The sequence below is a fragment of the Rhinolophus sinicus genome, linkage group LG01 (genome assembly GCF_036562045.2).
Source record: "Rhinolophus sinicus isolate RSC01 linkage group LG01, ASM3656204v1, whole genome shotgun sequence".
Lineage (NCBI taxonomy): Eukaryota > Metazoa > Chordata > Mammalia > Chiroptera > Rhinolophidae > Rhinolophus > Rhinolophus sinicus.
In genome coordinates, this window is record NC_133751.1 from 203,259,942 (window position 1) to 203,272,997 (window position 13,056).

At 52.6% G+C, this 13,056-nt stretch overlaps 1 protein-coding gene across 1 annotated transcript; it reads left to right on the top strand.

Annotated features, from left to right (window-relative positions):
• The first annotated feature begins 6,810 nt into the window (after window positions 1-6,810).
• Window positions 6,811-9,874, top strand: LOC141567536 (intestinal-type alkaline phosphatase-like). The gene is made up of 11 exons (XM_074314999.1): window positions 6,811-7,019; window positions 7,100-7,216; window positions 7,322-7,437; window positions 7,612-7,786; window positions 7,864-8,036; window positions 8,246-8,380; window positions 8,476-8,548; window positions 8,675-8,809; window positions 8,901-9,092; window positions 9,307-9,423; window positions 9,543-9,874. The coding sequence occupies exons 1-11, from the start codon at window positions 6,947-6,949 to the stop codon at window positions 9,872-9,874; spliced, it is 1,638 nt and encodes a 545-aa protein (XP_074171100.1). The 5' UTR covers window positions 6,811-6,946.
• Window positions 9,875-13,056: the final 3,182 nt, after the last annotated feature.

The window sequence follows — 13,056 nt, forward strand, 5'->3', positions numbered from 1 at the left end:
TCGGCTTCAGGAGGATTCCTGTCTCCTGATTGCAAAGAAAGAAACCCAGGTAAAGTGGCTTTAGGAGGAAGAGAGTGGTTGGAAGGCTCCTGTTTGTATATGAACTCCCAGAGGAAGGTGGGAAAGCCCAGCTTAGAGGAGTCAGGGGTGCTACCCTGCCACCAGGTCCCCTGGGCATGGTGATCCAGTACATGCATGGCCCTGGGTCTCCCTTCTCTGTTTCAGCTTCATTCCTCCTGCCATAGATCACTTCCTTCAGTGACCTAGAAACATGAGCTGTATGTTGCGACTTCTCCTCCTGGAGAAAGACACACTTCCCAATTGAAGTGAGGAGAGGCCCTAGGAACAAATGGGTCATGTGCCCACCCCTAGCCCCATCAGACAGATGGCATGGTACAGAACGGTAGCTCCTAGGGTCCCGCGCAGTTAGGAGGGTTGGGCAGGTCCCAGAAAGAGATGTGGCTGGGCCGGCCCGGTGGCTCAGGTGGTTGGAGCTCCGTGCTCCTAACTCCGAAGGCTGCCGGTTCGATTCCCACATGGACCAGTGGGCTCTCAACCACAAGGTTGCCGGTTCAACTCCTCGAGTCCCGCAAGGGATGGTGGGCAGCACCCCCTGCAACTAAGATTGAACACGGCACCTTGAGCTGAGCTGCAGCTGAGCTCCCAGATGGCTCGGTTGGAGCACATCCTCTCAACCACAAGGTTGCCAGTTTGACTCTCGCAAGGGATGGTGGGCTGTGCCACCTGCAACTAGCAATGGCAACTGGACCTGGAGCTGAGCTGCACCCTCCACAACTAAGATTGAAAGGATAACAACTTGAAGCTGATCGGCACCCTCCACAACTAAGATTGAAAGGACAACAACTTCAGTTGGAAAAATAAAAAAGTCCTGGAAGTACACACTGTTCCCCAATAAAGCCCTGTACCCCTTCCCCAATAAAAATATATTTTAAAAAAAAGTTGAAAAATGAACAAGTACACGATTCAGAAATGGGTAAATATCAAAATAAAAAGCCAAGAGGGGAAAGTGACCGCCTCTGAGATGGGAAAATGCAGGGAGGGAGAAGGGAACTTCTGCTTTTGTTTTGCAACAAACCTTATGGATCTATCTGATATTTTTAACTACGCTCATGTATACCTCGGATAAAAATTAAAACTCGGGGCCCTCGAGCCGCTTTTCTTTGTGCTTAGGCCCACTCCTAACTCTGGAGTGTACTTTGTGTTCTAATAAACTACTCTCACCACTAAAAAAAAACCTCAAAAAAGATCTTTTTCCTTAGCAGGAATGGGTCTATAGTTGGTTTGAAAGACTTCTTGTACATACAGTAATGGGTCATCAAACTCCATTATTCTGGTAAGTAAGATACAATTTCCGATGACAAGCTGATGTGGGGATATTTTCCTGTGACTCCCCAAATGGTGTAGGTGATGTTGGATCTACCAGCAATTTCTGAGTGTGGGCCGGGATCGTGTCTTGTGAAGCAGAAGAATGGAAACGCGGACCAGGGAGAGGCAAAATGTTTTAAAAAGAGGATAGTTTATTAGAGGCAGGAGAAGAGGTTGCAGCTCCCGAGCGGGAGGGGGTCCCGAATGGGGGGGTGTCCCATGATTGAGGCAAAAGTTCTTTTATACTTTCCCTGCCTGCTTGGGGGAAAGGGGCTGGAGCCTTCTAATGGAATTCATCTATTAGGTTTGTCCTGTTTGCTCATCCTGAAGGGATTAATGAACCAGCCCATTCCTATCTATCAGATCTGCTCCTTTGTCACCCAGAAGGGATTTGAGATTATCTATTAACCGTAAGGTGTATTCTCCTGTCTCTGTCCTGGAGTGAAGGAGACATTCCAGTACCTGGAGTTTCAGGACATGGCTGGGTTTTTTTGTTTATTTCATCAGGGACCCCCTGTCTACCGAGCAATCATACTAACTAACCTGTCTCAAAGCAACCTGATATTCCCCAGTTGAAATGATGCCTAAGGTCTTCCACTTAAAGACTCAGGTAGCAGTCTGGCCAGTGACAAGTCCTGGTTGCCTCAGTGGAGCCCCGGGGAACTGTGTCGAGACCAGGGAGTCCCATGTGAGGGGCTAGCCCCTGGGCAGCTGGCCAGCCAGGGCTGTGCCTCCGGCTGCTGGGCACAGCCACAGGCCACCTCCGAGGGTCAAATTACAGATTTCAGGGGTAACTGGAGTTGGGAAGGGTGTCAGAGCAGATTAAGGATTTGAGCGCTGGTGAATGGGGGGAGGAAGAGAAGGATTGATGCCTTCCACAACAATAAAGGTTTGGGAGATGGGGGAGGGTACGTTCACCATTTAGAATAATGGATTTGCATTTGCACATAACGGAGTTAGGTTATGAATTTAGAACCTTTTAATAAAATCATCTCAACCTTGTCTGTTGTTTTATTTTTTTTTTATTTTTTTTATGGCTGAGGGGCTGTGTGTATTTTAATATGTAGAAAGTGTGAGGGAGGAAGAGACTCTTTCCTCTACCCTGAAGGTTCTTCTGGCTGGTCTAATGATCAAGTAGACATGAGACAGATTAGCAAGAGAAAATAACCAAATTTAATACATGCCTGTATTAAATGTATGGGAACCCACATACATGAGAGAGTCAGAGACGGAAAGGGAATATGGGTAGGGATGAGGGAAGGGCCCTTGGGGACTTCAAAAGGTCATTGCAGGATGATAAGAGCAGATGTTTGGTAAATAGAAGTTTGTCCTGCCCTACAGACAGCTGAAAGGAGGTCATCTCTGACAAATCTCCCATTATAGGCAAGGCCCCTAATTCAGGTTCTTCCAGGTAGTCACGGGAGGGGCAGAAGTTCCTCTTGAGCCTGAAGCTAAAATTGCCCTTAGCTCAAAACAATCTGCACACCACAGAAACACATCTTGGGGTGACTAGCACTGAACCCCCACAGTGTCATGAGCTTTAGCAGATGTGACACCATTTGGGGGCTGTGGTTTTCTCTTTGACACCTTCTAGGTTCTTCTGACTGGTCTAATCAAATTGACATGAGATTGGTTAGCAGCAGAAAAAAAATTAAAGTTTAATAACATATACCTCCTGTAGACATGAGAGAGACCCAGGATAACAGTAACTCGCCAAGATGGTGGAAGCCCTCACCTTAAATACCATCTTCAGCTAAAGACAAAAGAAGACGTTGGGGATTGGGGAGTCAGTTATGGAGGTTACCAGGAAGAGCACAACACACGAGTGAGGTGGTTATTTGCAGGTTCGAATCCCTGCCTTCTCCCCTGTAACAGTTCCTGGAGATTCAGATGTCCTCCTCTTCCAGGTATGGTGAGGAAAATGCCCTTACAAGTAGAGATTTCCCTTACAAATGTGAATGTCCTTTTACAAAGGGCAGCTTCTACTTGGTGTTCAGAGCTCCTCCCATGTCTGCTGTTTCTTCAAATTAACCGGCCTGGAGTAACCATCCCCAAAGATGGTTGGCAAACCGCTCCCCTTCAACAGGAAGATGACTCAGGGAGTAGAGGGAACACTGAGGGCAACTGCCAGAGGCCGGGAAGATACCCTGACGGGACTTGGCAGTAGAGGGAGCAGGACCCACGAAGCTCTGCCTGAAGGGAGGACATGGTGGGGACAGGTTGGGCAGGGAGATGCTGGGCGGCAAGTGCAGCTGCCGCAGGGTCTGACGACTGAGTCTCTGGTTCAGGTCAGGAGGAGGTCCCAGTGGAAAAGGGGACTACTGTGGTCCACTGCGGTGGGTGGGGCTGGGAAGACCTTTCTTTCAAACAAACTGGTGAAAAGCGCAACATAAAGTTCACCATCTTCACCATTTTTAAGGGTATAGTTCAGTTGTGTTACGTATATTCACACTGTTGCGAAATAGATCTCCAAAACTTTTTCATCTTGCCAAGACCGAAATTCTATACCCACTATACACCATCTCCCCACCGCCTTCGTCGTAGCCTCTGGCAATCACCATTCCACTTGCGGTTTATGCATTTGACTAGTAGAAAGACAGTCCTTTTTCCCCCCCAGTATTAGTCTTTTTGTGACCGACATTTCACTCAGCATAATATCTTCAGTGTTCACCTGTGTTGTAGCGTGTGACAGGAATTCCTTCCTTTTTAAGGTTGAATTCTATTGCGTAGTCAATGTCACAACATCCAAACCTGTAGAGAATTTTTGGCGTTTACTTGGCCCAAGCTGACAACATATTCCAGGTAGCAAGATCTCAAATGGGGGGCAGCCCCGTGGCTCAGGCGATTGGAGCTCTATGCTCCTAACGCCAAGGTCGCCGGTTCGATTCCCACATGGGCCAGTGAGCTGTGCTAAGATTGTGAACAACGCACTCCTTGGAGCTGGGCTGCCTGGGCCAGGGAGTTGTGTCCTACACACAACTAGACTGAGAAACAAGGCTTGAACCGGAGTGGGGGGAGGGGGGAAAAGATCTCAAACGCGCCTGAAAATAACAGTTTTGCAGTTTCTTTTGAGGAAGATTAAGGAGGGGAAGTAAGGCAGATGATGTGAAAGTGGGAGAAAGCAAGGCGGGGATTGGATTACTGGACAGTAAACAAGGGTATGTGCTTGCTTGAGGGTTAATACCTCCCTCCTAGGTGTATTCTGGCATTTCAAGGGTGTGTTAACCTAGATACACAAGGACAAAGGACACGCCTGGCTTAAAACTTTCACTAAAGAAGTTAGAGGCCTGGGGTGTGACGACCTGCCCAGACCTGCCCAGTTAGGAATTTATGATCAGATCACCCTGTGAGGTGACTTTTCATAGAACCCCTTTTTCTCCGCCACATATGGACATATATTTAGTTTATTCATCTGTTGATGGACACTTGAATTGCTTGTACCTCTCGGAGAGGGGGAAGAATCCCCCCACCCTTTCTACCCTTTAGTTCTTAATGCTGGACCAGAAATAATATAATAAAATCAACACAAAATCAGATTAACAAAATGTTAACAAAAATTCCAAAACAAATTAAAAGGCGGTTTTATTCAGATATGATTTGCAAATCAGGGACATAGCCCTCGGTACAAACAGAAGACATGTTCCAAAATGGAGGGGATAAAGTGCGGTTTCTAAAGGCAAAAATCTGGGGAACTGGTGATCGGAGAGATGAGTTGCTAAGTACCACAAATGTACATCATTGGTTTTCTGATTGCTGGGGACAACTGGAAAATTCAGTGGTCGGCAAGCGGGGCTGTGGTTCAAGAACAATGGGTACCATATGGTTTGGCATTTGTCAACGTCTTAGTTCCACTTCGGGCTTGTAGAACAACAATTTTTGGGTTACTTATCAAAAGAAATCAAACAGTACCGAGAGACTGTTCTGCTGGCCATTTCCAAGGCCTAGGAACAGTTACGCTCTCTGTAAGCAGCCTCAGAGTTCAAACTCCAAAAATCTAAATGTTGGGACACAAATTATGGTATGAAGGTTCTTAGAAGTCTTCAAGCAATTTAATATGTACGCACTGGAGAATCACTACGTGATGCTCAGATCACAAAATGAGGCTTAAAGAAATGATCAAAGTAGGTACCTTTTTATACTTTTAAGGCAAACAATAAATTTGTGGGGAATTGACAAAGTCACTGCTCGTTAGAAGGAATCTAAGCAGATGTGGGCTTGGGCAAGGCAGTAAGTTGCCACAGCTTGGGCTTGGGCAGTAAGTTGCTACAGCGGGGGCAAGGCTTGTTGCACAGGCTTTCTCCCACTGGATTGTTTAAGTCTTGTGATAAGGTGTCTCAGCCTCAGGAGCAGGGAGGGCTCCGATCACGTGGAGAGTCTTCTCCTGCTTTTAGGGGCACAGGGGAGAGTCAGGGCTCCTCCCGCTTCTGCTGCCTCTCAGGTGACGTTGGTTGGAAATGATCAAGAGGCCATTGTGGGATATGGGTGGGGGCGACCTGCCCTGGGCCCCGATACCTTTTGGCTGTTGTAGATAGTACTGTTATGAATGTGAGGGTGCAAATATGTCTTGGAGACTCTGTTTTCAGTTCTTTTGGGTGCACACCCAGAGGTGGGATTTCTGGATTGCAGGAATGCTGCTGAACCCAGCCTCGGGCACTGAAAGTTCTGGGCTCCTTATCAGAGGCTATGCCTGGGGGTGTCGATACCCCTCTGTGAGGACTGCAGACGCACCCCTGGGTTCCATCTACCTTTCCAATGGAGCAGAGGTCAACCTCGTGTCTGGGGCACTAGACCCGACCCTGGCCTGCCCCCAGCAGGCACACATGCGTACACTACATGCTGGCCCAGCCCAGCCCAGGATAATTGGAAACACAGAAAAGGTGGTGATGTCACTCCCACCCCACCCTTTTCCACAGCACAAGACTCTGGGCCCAGGGGGGTCCTGGGTACCCTTCCAGCCCAGCGCCTGTTCACCTGCCCGGGCCAAGCTGGCAAGAAGCCATGTGGATGGCCAGGCAGCCTTAAGAAGCCAAACCGGCCCCTGACTAGGGCCAGTGCCTTGCACGCAACTTCCCTCAGCACCCAGAATGGAGTCTGGCCCCAACTGGCTCTTAGGAGATACTGAACAAATGAGGTGAACAAAGGAGTGACAGGTCCCCTATGACTGGAAGAGCAGAGAGTTGAGGGTGGGCCCATCAGGACACAGTGAGCTCCTCATCCCCACGGCATCTGTGCCTCATCCCCACCTTACCTTGGGGAGAGAGCTGGGGCCTACCCTGAGCAGGATGGTCCTGCCTTTTTCAGGACACCTGCCCCGAGGCTGAGACACACCCTGTGACCTCCCTCCAGCCACCAGAGGCTGTCTGGGAGGCTGCCTGGGGCACTGGGAGGGACATGTGCCTTTTACAGCCCGGGATAAAGGCCTCCAGTGATTTGAGCCCAGGCAGCATGCACTGACTGCAGCTGCTACTCTGCTGGATCGGCCTTGCCCAAGTGCCAGCGTCTCCAGGGTCCCGGCCCCTCCGTGGTCCCAGCCCTGCCATCTTCCCACCATCCCACAGGCATGCAGAGAGTCTGGCTGCTGCTGCTGCTGCTGCTGGGCCTCAGGCTACGGCTCTCCCTCAGCATCATCCCAGGTAATGAGACACCTCCCAGGTGCTCCTCACACACAGGGCGCTCCCCAAAGCTGACCTGGCCTCCCTCTCCCTTCGGCCAGTTGAGGAAGAGGACCCAGCCTTCTGGAACCGCCAGGCAGCCCAGACCCTGGACACCGCCAAGAAGCTGCAACCCATCCAGACGGCTGCCAAAAACCTCATCCTCTTCTTGGGGGACGGTGAGTGCAAGGCCTGTGCAGCCCCCACAACCCTGGCACCCAAGGCTGCCGGTGACCACAGGCCAGCCCTCGGGACTCCAGCCTGACATGGTTCTACTCCTGCAGGTATGGGGGTGTCCACGGTGACAGCCGCTCGGATCCTAAAGGGGCAGAAGAATGGCAAGCTGGGACCAGAGACCCCCCTGGCCATGGACCAATTCCCATACTTGGCTCTGTCCAAAGTAAGGTCTGGGTGGCTTCAGGGTGCTCCACACCCCAGGGTGGGGGTGGGGCCGGGCTAGGGAGTGTGGCAGAAGGGACGGCCCCAGGAGACTTGGGGCCTGAGTCAGGGGCTCAGGGACTGGTCATGATCCGGGTGTGTGCCAGAGGGGAGCTGAGGGCATCTCTGTCCCCAGACGTACAACGTGGACAGAAACGTGCCAGACAGTGCAGGTACAGCCACAGCCTACCTGTGCGGGGTCAAGGGCAACTACCAGACAATTGGTGTGAGTGCGGCAGCCCGCCTTAACCAGTGCAACACAACTCGTCCCAATGAGGTCACCTCCGTGATGAACCGGGCCAAGAAAGCAGGTGAGCTGGGGGCCAGCTTGCTGGGCAGGGGTAAGGCTGAGACCTCAGTGCTTCACCCTGACCTCTGCCACCCTCAGGGATGTCAGTGGGGGTGGTGACGACAATGAGGGTGCAGCATGCCTCGCCAGCCGGCACCTACGCACACACGGTGAACCGCAACTGGTACTCCGACGCCGACATGCCTGCCCAGGCCCTGAAGGAGGGCTGCCAGGACATCGCCGCACAGCTCGTCTCCAACATGGACATTGACGTGCGTCATGAAGGGCAAAGGGAGCTGGGCAGAGGGTGGGCAACCCCAGCCTGAGCCCGGGGACTTGGGGCCTTGTGGCGGTGGGGCGTAGAAGAACAGTCGTTAAGGCCATCGCCACACACCTTGTGGGGGGACCTAAGGGCTGTGTGAGCAGCGGGCAATGCGCTAGCCAGGCCCCACGCCCACCTGCCCTGACCCTCTCTGTCCCGGTGATCCTTGGTGGAGGCCGCAAGTACATGTTTCCCAAGGGAACCCCAGACCCTGAGTACCCAGCTGATGCCACACAGAACGGAATCAGGATTGACAATCGGAACCTGGTGCAAGACTGGCAAGCCAAGTACCAGGTGATGGGGGCTCCTGGGCGCAGGGGTAGAGCAGGGACCAGGGTGGGGCAGCTGGCCATAGGACTGTGGCCTGAAGCTGGTTCTGCCTCTCCCAGAGTGGCCGGTACGTGTGGAACCGAGAGCAGCTCATTCGGGCGTCGGAGGACCCCTCTGTAACGCACCTCCTGGGTAACGACCACCTCCCCCACCTTCCTGCCTGATCCTCCCAGGTCCTCAGATGGCCAAGCATGTGTGCACAGTGTGTGCGCTGACCCTGCTCCAGCTCGTCAGTCACGGCCAACCCCTTCCCCACAGGCCTCTTTGAGCCCAAAGACATGAAGTATGAGGCATACCGAGACCCCAAGCAGGACCCATCCCTGACGGAGATGACAGAGGCGGCCTTGCGCCTGCTGAGCAGGAACCCCCGTGGCTTCTACCTCTTCGTGGAGGGTGAGTGAGTGGCAGCCCCTCACTGAGCACAGGAGGGGAAGGGCTCAGGGCCGGTTCCCCATCACCCATCCCTCGTGTGGTTTTCCGGCAGGCGGCCTCATCGACCAAGGTCATCATAGGAACAGAGCTTACCTGGCTCTGACCGAGACTGTCAGTTTCGACGATGCCATTGACAGGGCCAGCCAGCTCACAAACGAGAAGGACACGCTGACCCTTGTCACCGCTGACCACTCTCACGTCTTCACTTTCGGTGGCTACACACTGCGTGGGAGCTCCATTTTCGGTAGGCCCAGGGAGAGGGGCAGGTGCTCTTCCCCAAATTACAGGGCAGAAATTGCTCTGAGCCCTGTTGCTCATCTTTCAAACGGGGTCATAACAGCAATGGCCACGTAGGATTCTGGCGCAGATGAAGCCACTGAACAGGCAAGTGCCTGGCTTAGCCCACAGGGGGCGCTGCACAGCTGTGGTCAGTGCCATCACAGGTCTTCTCCCTGCAGGCCTGGCTCCAGTCGTGGCCAAAGATGGCAAGGCCTACACCTCCCTCCTTTATGCCAACGGCCCAGGCTTCGCTATCAGCAAAGGCTCCCGGCCCAATGTCAACGACAGTCAGAGCAGTGAGTGCACTGGGTCGGGTGGGCCAACTGGTGGGGAACCACAGTTTGGAGCTCATGGGAGGGTGGAGGCCCCCCCCACGGGCCCTAAGTCCCCACTCTGAACCCTACCCTGTGGCCAGGTGACCCCGAGTACCGGCAGCAGGCGGCCGTGCCCCTGTCGTCCGAGACCCACGGAGGAGAGGATGTGGCGGTGTTCGCGCGCGGCCCGCAGGCGCACCTGGTGCACGGGGTGCAGGAGCAGAGCTTCGTGGCGCACGTCATGGCCTTCGCCGCCTGCCTGGAGCCCTACACCGCTTGTGGCCTGGCGCCCCCCGGCGGCACCCCCGCGTCCCCCACTGCTGGCCCCACTGCCCGCCCCACCGACGCCGCGCACCCCGGGCCGGCCGCAAGCGCGTCCCGGACTCTGCTGGCCGGAGCCCTGCTACTGCTGCTTGGGGCTAACGTGCCCTGACCTGACCGCCTCCAGCCCCCGCCGCCTCAGGGATCCCACCCCTACTGAGCCCCCACACCGTCGCTGGGTCTCCTCTCCCGGTGGTTCAGCCACACGGCCGCCCAAAGCCCAGGCTCCACCAGGGGCCCCTACGTCCTGACCTTTAACTGTTGGCCATAAAAGACGAGTATCAGCCGACTCAGCGCTGCCCCCAGCCCTCCCTGCGGGGCCAGACCGCGGGGCACCGTGCAGGCTGAGGCGGTGGCTTTCCTGCAACACCTACTGTCCTGCCCGCAGCTCTGGACTCCGCCCCCAATCTCTGAGGCCAGAGAATCGGCGAGTTGGCCACCAGGGGAGGGCCGGCTTCCTGTCACCCTGCAACCGTCCCTGGAGCACCTTCCTGGCCGAGGAGGCTGCTGAGGTCGGATGCCCAAGGAGGCTTTAACACAAAGTGCCCCCCAGCCCCGGACCCTCTACCCTTACACAGAAGAACAGATGGCAACACAGAAAGCAGAGACTTGTCCCAAATCAGTCGGCTACTGAGATGGTCACTCCCCAATGCGCTCTAGGCTGGGAGAGCCAAGGAGCTTGGGAAACTGGGTGCAGGGCAGGTAGTCCCAGAGCAGCCCTTGCCCCCACCCTGAGGCCATCTGGGCGCTGGGCACAGATTTGTGAACAACAAATTCCCACAGTCCAGTGGGCTCTAATCAAATATACTGCTAAACAGTGTAATGCTAGCGGTACTATGTTCTATAGTGAATGAGGGGCGGGAAACATAACTCTGGTCATGTCAGGAAGGGGCTGCCTAAGGAGCAGAGAGTTGAACAAAGCCTGAAGGGAGGAGGGCTTGAGCAGTGCTTGTTGGGCCCAGAGGCAACCAGTGCTTTTCCAGGTCCAGAGGTGGATCAGGTTGAAGGTGCCATGGAGGATTGAGGAGGGATGGGCAGCCCGTGGGGGAGGAGCTGGGACTTTATCCACACGGCGGGCGTGGTCAGAAGGCTTTGAGCAGGGACATAACATGACCCCACTCTTGGGAAACATCACTCTGGCTACTTCGGGGAGAAGAGTCTATTCTGCTCTGTTTTCTTGAGGGAGAGCGGCAGACGGAGGAGCTGCGAAGCCCGAGGGCAAGTAGACACCAAACACATCTGACCTCAGCCCACATCCAAAATTCTGGAGCACACACTCCAGTAAAGCTGCACTTACTGACCATCTTACTGACCCCCCCCCCCCCCCCGCCAAAGGGAATGTTTACAAGGATTCCAGAAAGGTGAAATCGACCATATTTTTCAATACATTTCTACAGAATTACACATTTATTTGTACATTTACAGGGGAATTTGCTCTCACTACAAGTATTAATATGATCAAGCATGTTTCCTTATTTACTAAAACCTTGATTTAACGCTGTGTAACATCAACTCGCAGGCCTGGCTCTCGGGGCAGTTTATTTCAGTTCTGGATTTGAGGGGCTGGCACACGGGAGCTCACTGGAAGAATGGCGCCGTTCGCTGGCCTCACCAAATCATCACACGCATTTGAAACGCCGTCCGCAAATTATGCAAAGGCTCTTCTTAAAATCCAGCTACTACTTCTGTCTCCCCCGTTGTTACTAGTTGGTCTGACTGACCAACGGGAAGGTGCCCCCATGTGTTTCATAAACGGGTTTAAAACCCAAGGAGACCCTGGCCACAAAGTCGTGTCCATGGGAACGTCTCTAACATGTTTGGTGAACATCTTTACCTTGAAGGGGCACATGCACGGAGAGTGTGTTTTAAGGTTTTTATTGGGTGCCTAAAACTGATAGCTCTTGTCACCTCAACAAATGTGAGCACATTGATTTGTAAGGGGAGGGGAAGTGAGGAAGAGAGGAAGGAAAACCCATGGCAGCCCTTTCCCATGCTTTGCCATAGAGATGACTCCTGTGTGGCTGGAAAGTTTTCATGCTCACACCGGGTCTTGTACTGTGAGCAGCATACCTCACCGTCCGGGCTCTGCTCCCCTGAATCTGCTTCAGTGGAAAGATCCTGACACCTCTAACATGAGCTGGCAAATCCCCCTTGTGGCCATAAATGAATCTGGAGGATGCATTAATGGCCAACCTTTTGGTCAGACAGTGTGGTCTCAACGCTAGGAAGGTTCATTCCTAGGAAGTCTTTTTTTTGTTTTGTTTTTTAAAATCTTCTTTTTTAAAATTTCAGGCAATGTAATGGACATTTAAACCCCTCATAAAGTGATAACCCACCCCCCAAGCTACTAGCCCTCTGACATCTTATATAGCTGTTACAATACCATCGACTATCCCCCTATGTTGTATTCTACGTCCCATGACTATATATACCTATATATTTAGTTATAGTTGACATTCAACATTATTCTACTTCAGCTCTTCAGGGGTTGTGGGGACAGAGCCAGGAATGCAGTTTCCAGGCTCTCGGCCTCACGTGGAAAGGTGCTGGCTCAGGTAGTAAATGGCCATCAACTTGATTGGATGGCCATCAGCTGTGGCTAGTTGGCCGTCAGCTGTAACCAGTGAGCCATTGGCCACTAATATAACTGCTGTGGCTACGCTAGCAGAAAATGGGGGCTAGCAAGAAGATGGTGGCTGAGCCTGCAAGCGCGGATTGCAGTTAGCACGGCGGATTGCAGCTAACAAGTGGGGTTGGTTGGTTGACAGAGAAGCAGACAGTGGGTTGCGGGTTGTGTGGCTCCTGCTTCATGTGTCTCCAACCCAGCTGCCAGCGAGATTATAATGGTATGACTCCCCTGATAAGCCCAGTGCCCATCTGGCACCTTGCGTGATCTTTACAACATTGTTGATTATATTCCCCATACTGTATTAAGTATCAATTTGTATTTCTTAATGCCTTCACCTTCACCTTTTTCACTGTGCCCCCACCCCACTCTCATCTGTCACCCTGATAGATCTAGTACCCACCATGTTTCCCCGAAACCTAGCCAGACCATCAGCTCTAATGCGTCTTTTGGAGCAAAAATTAATATAAGACCAGGTTTTATAAAATATAAGACCGGGTTTTATATAACATAAGACCCGGTCTTATATAATTTTTGCTCCAAAAGACGCATTAGAGCTGATGGTCCGGCTAGGTCTTATTTTCGGGGAAACACGGTATCTCTGGCACATACGTAGTTATAATAATATTAACTATATTCCTTATACTATCCCCTGCATCCCCATGACT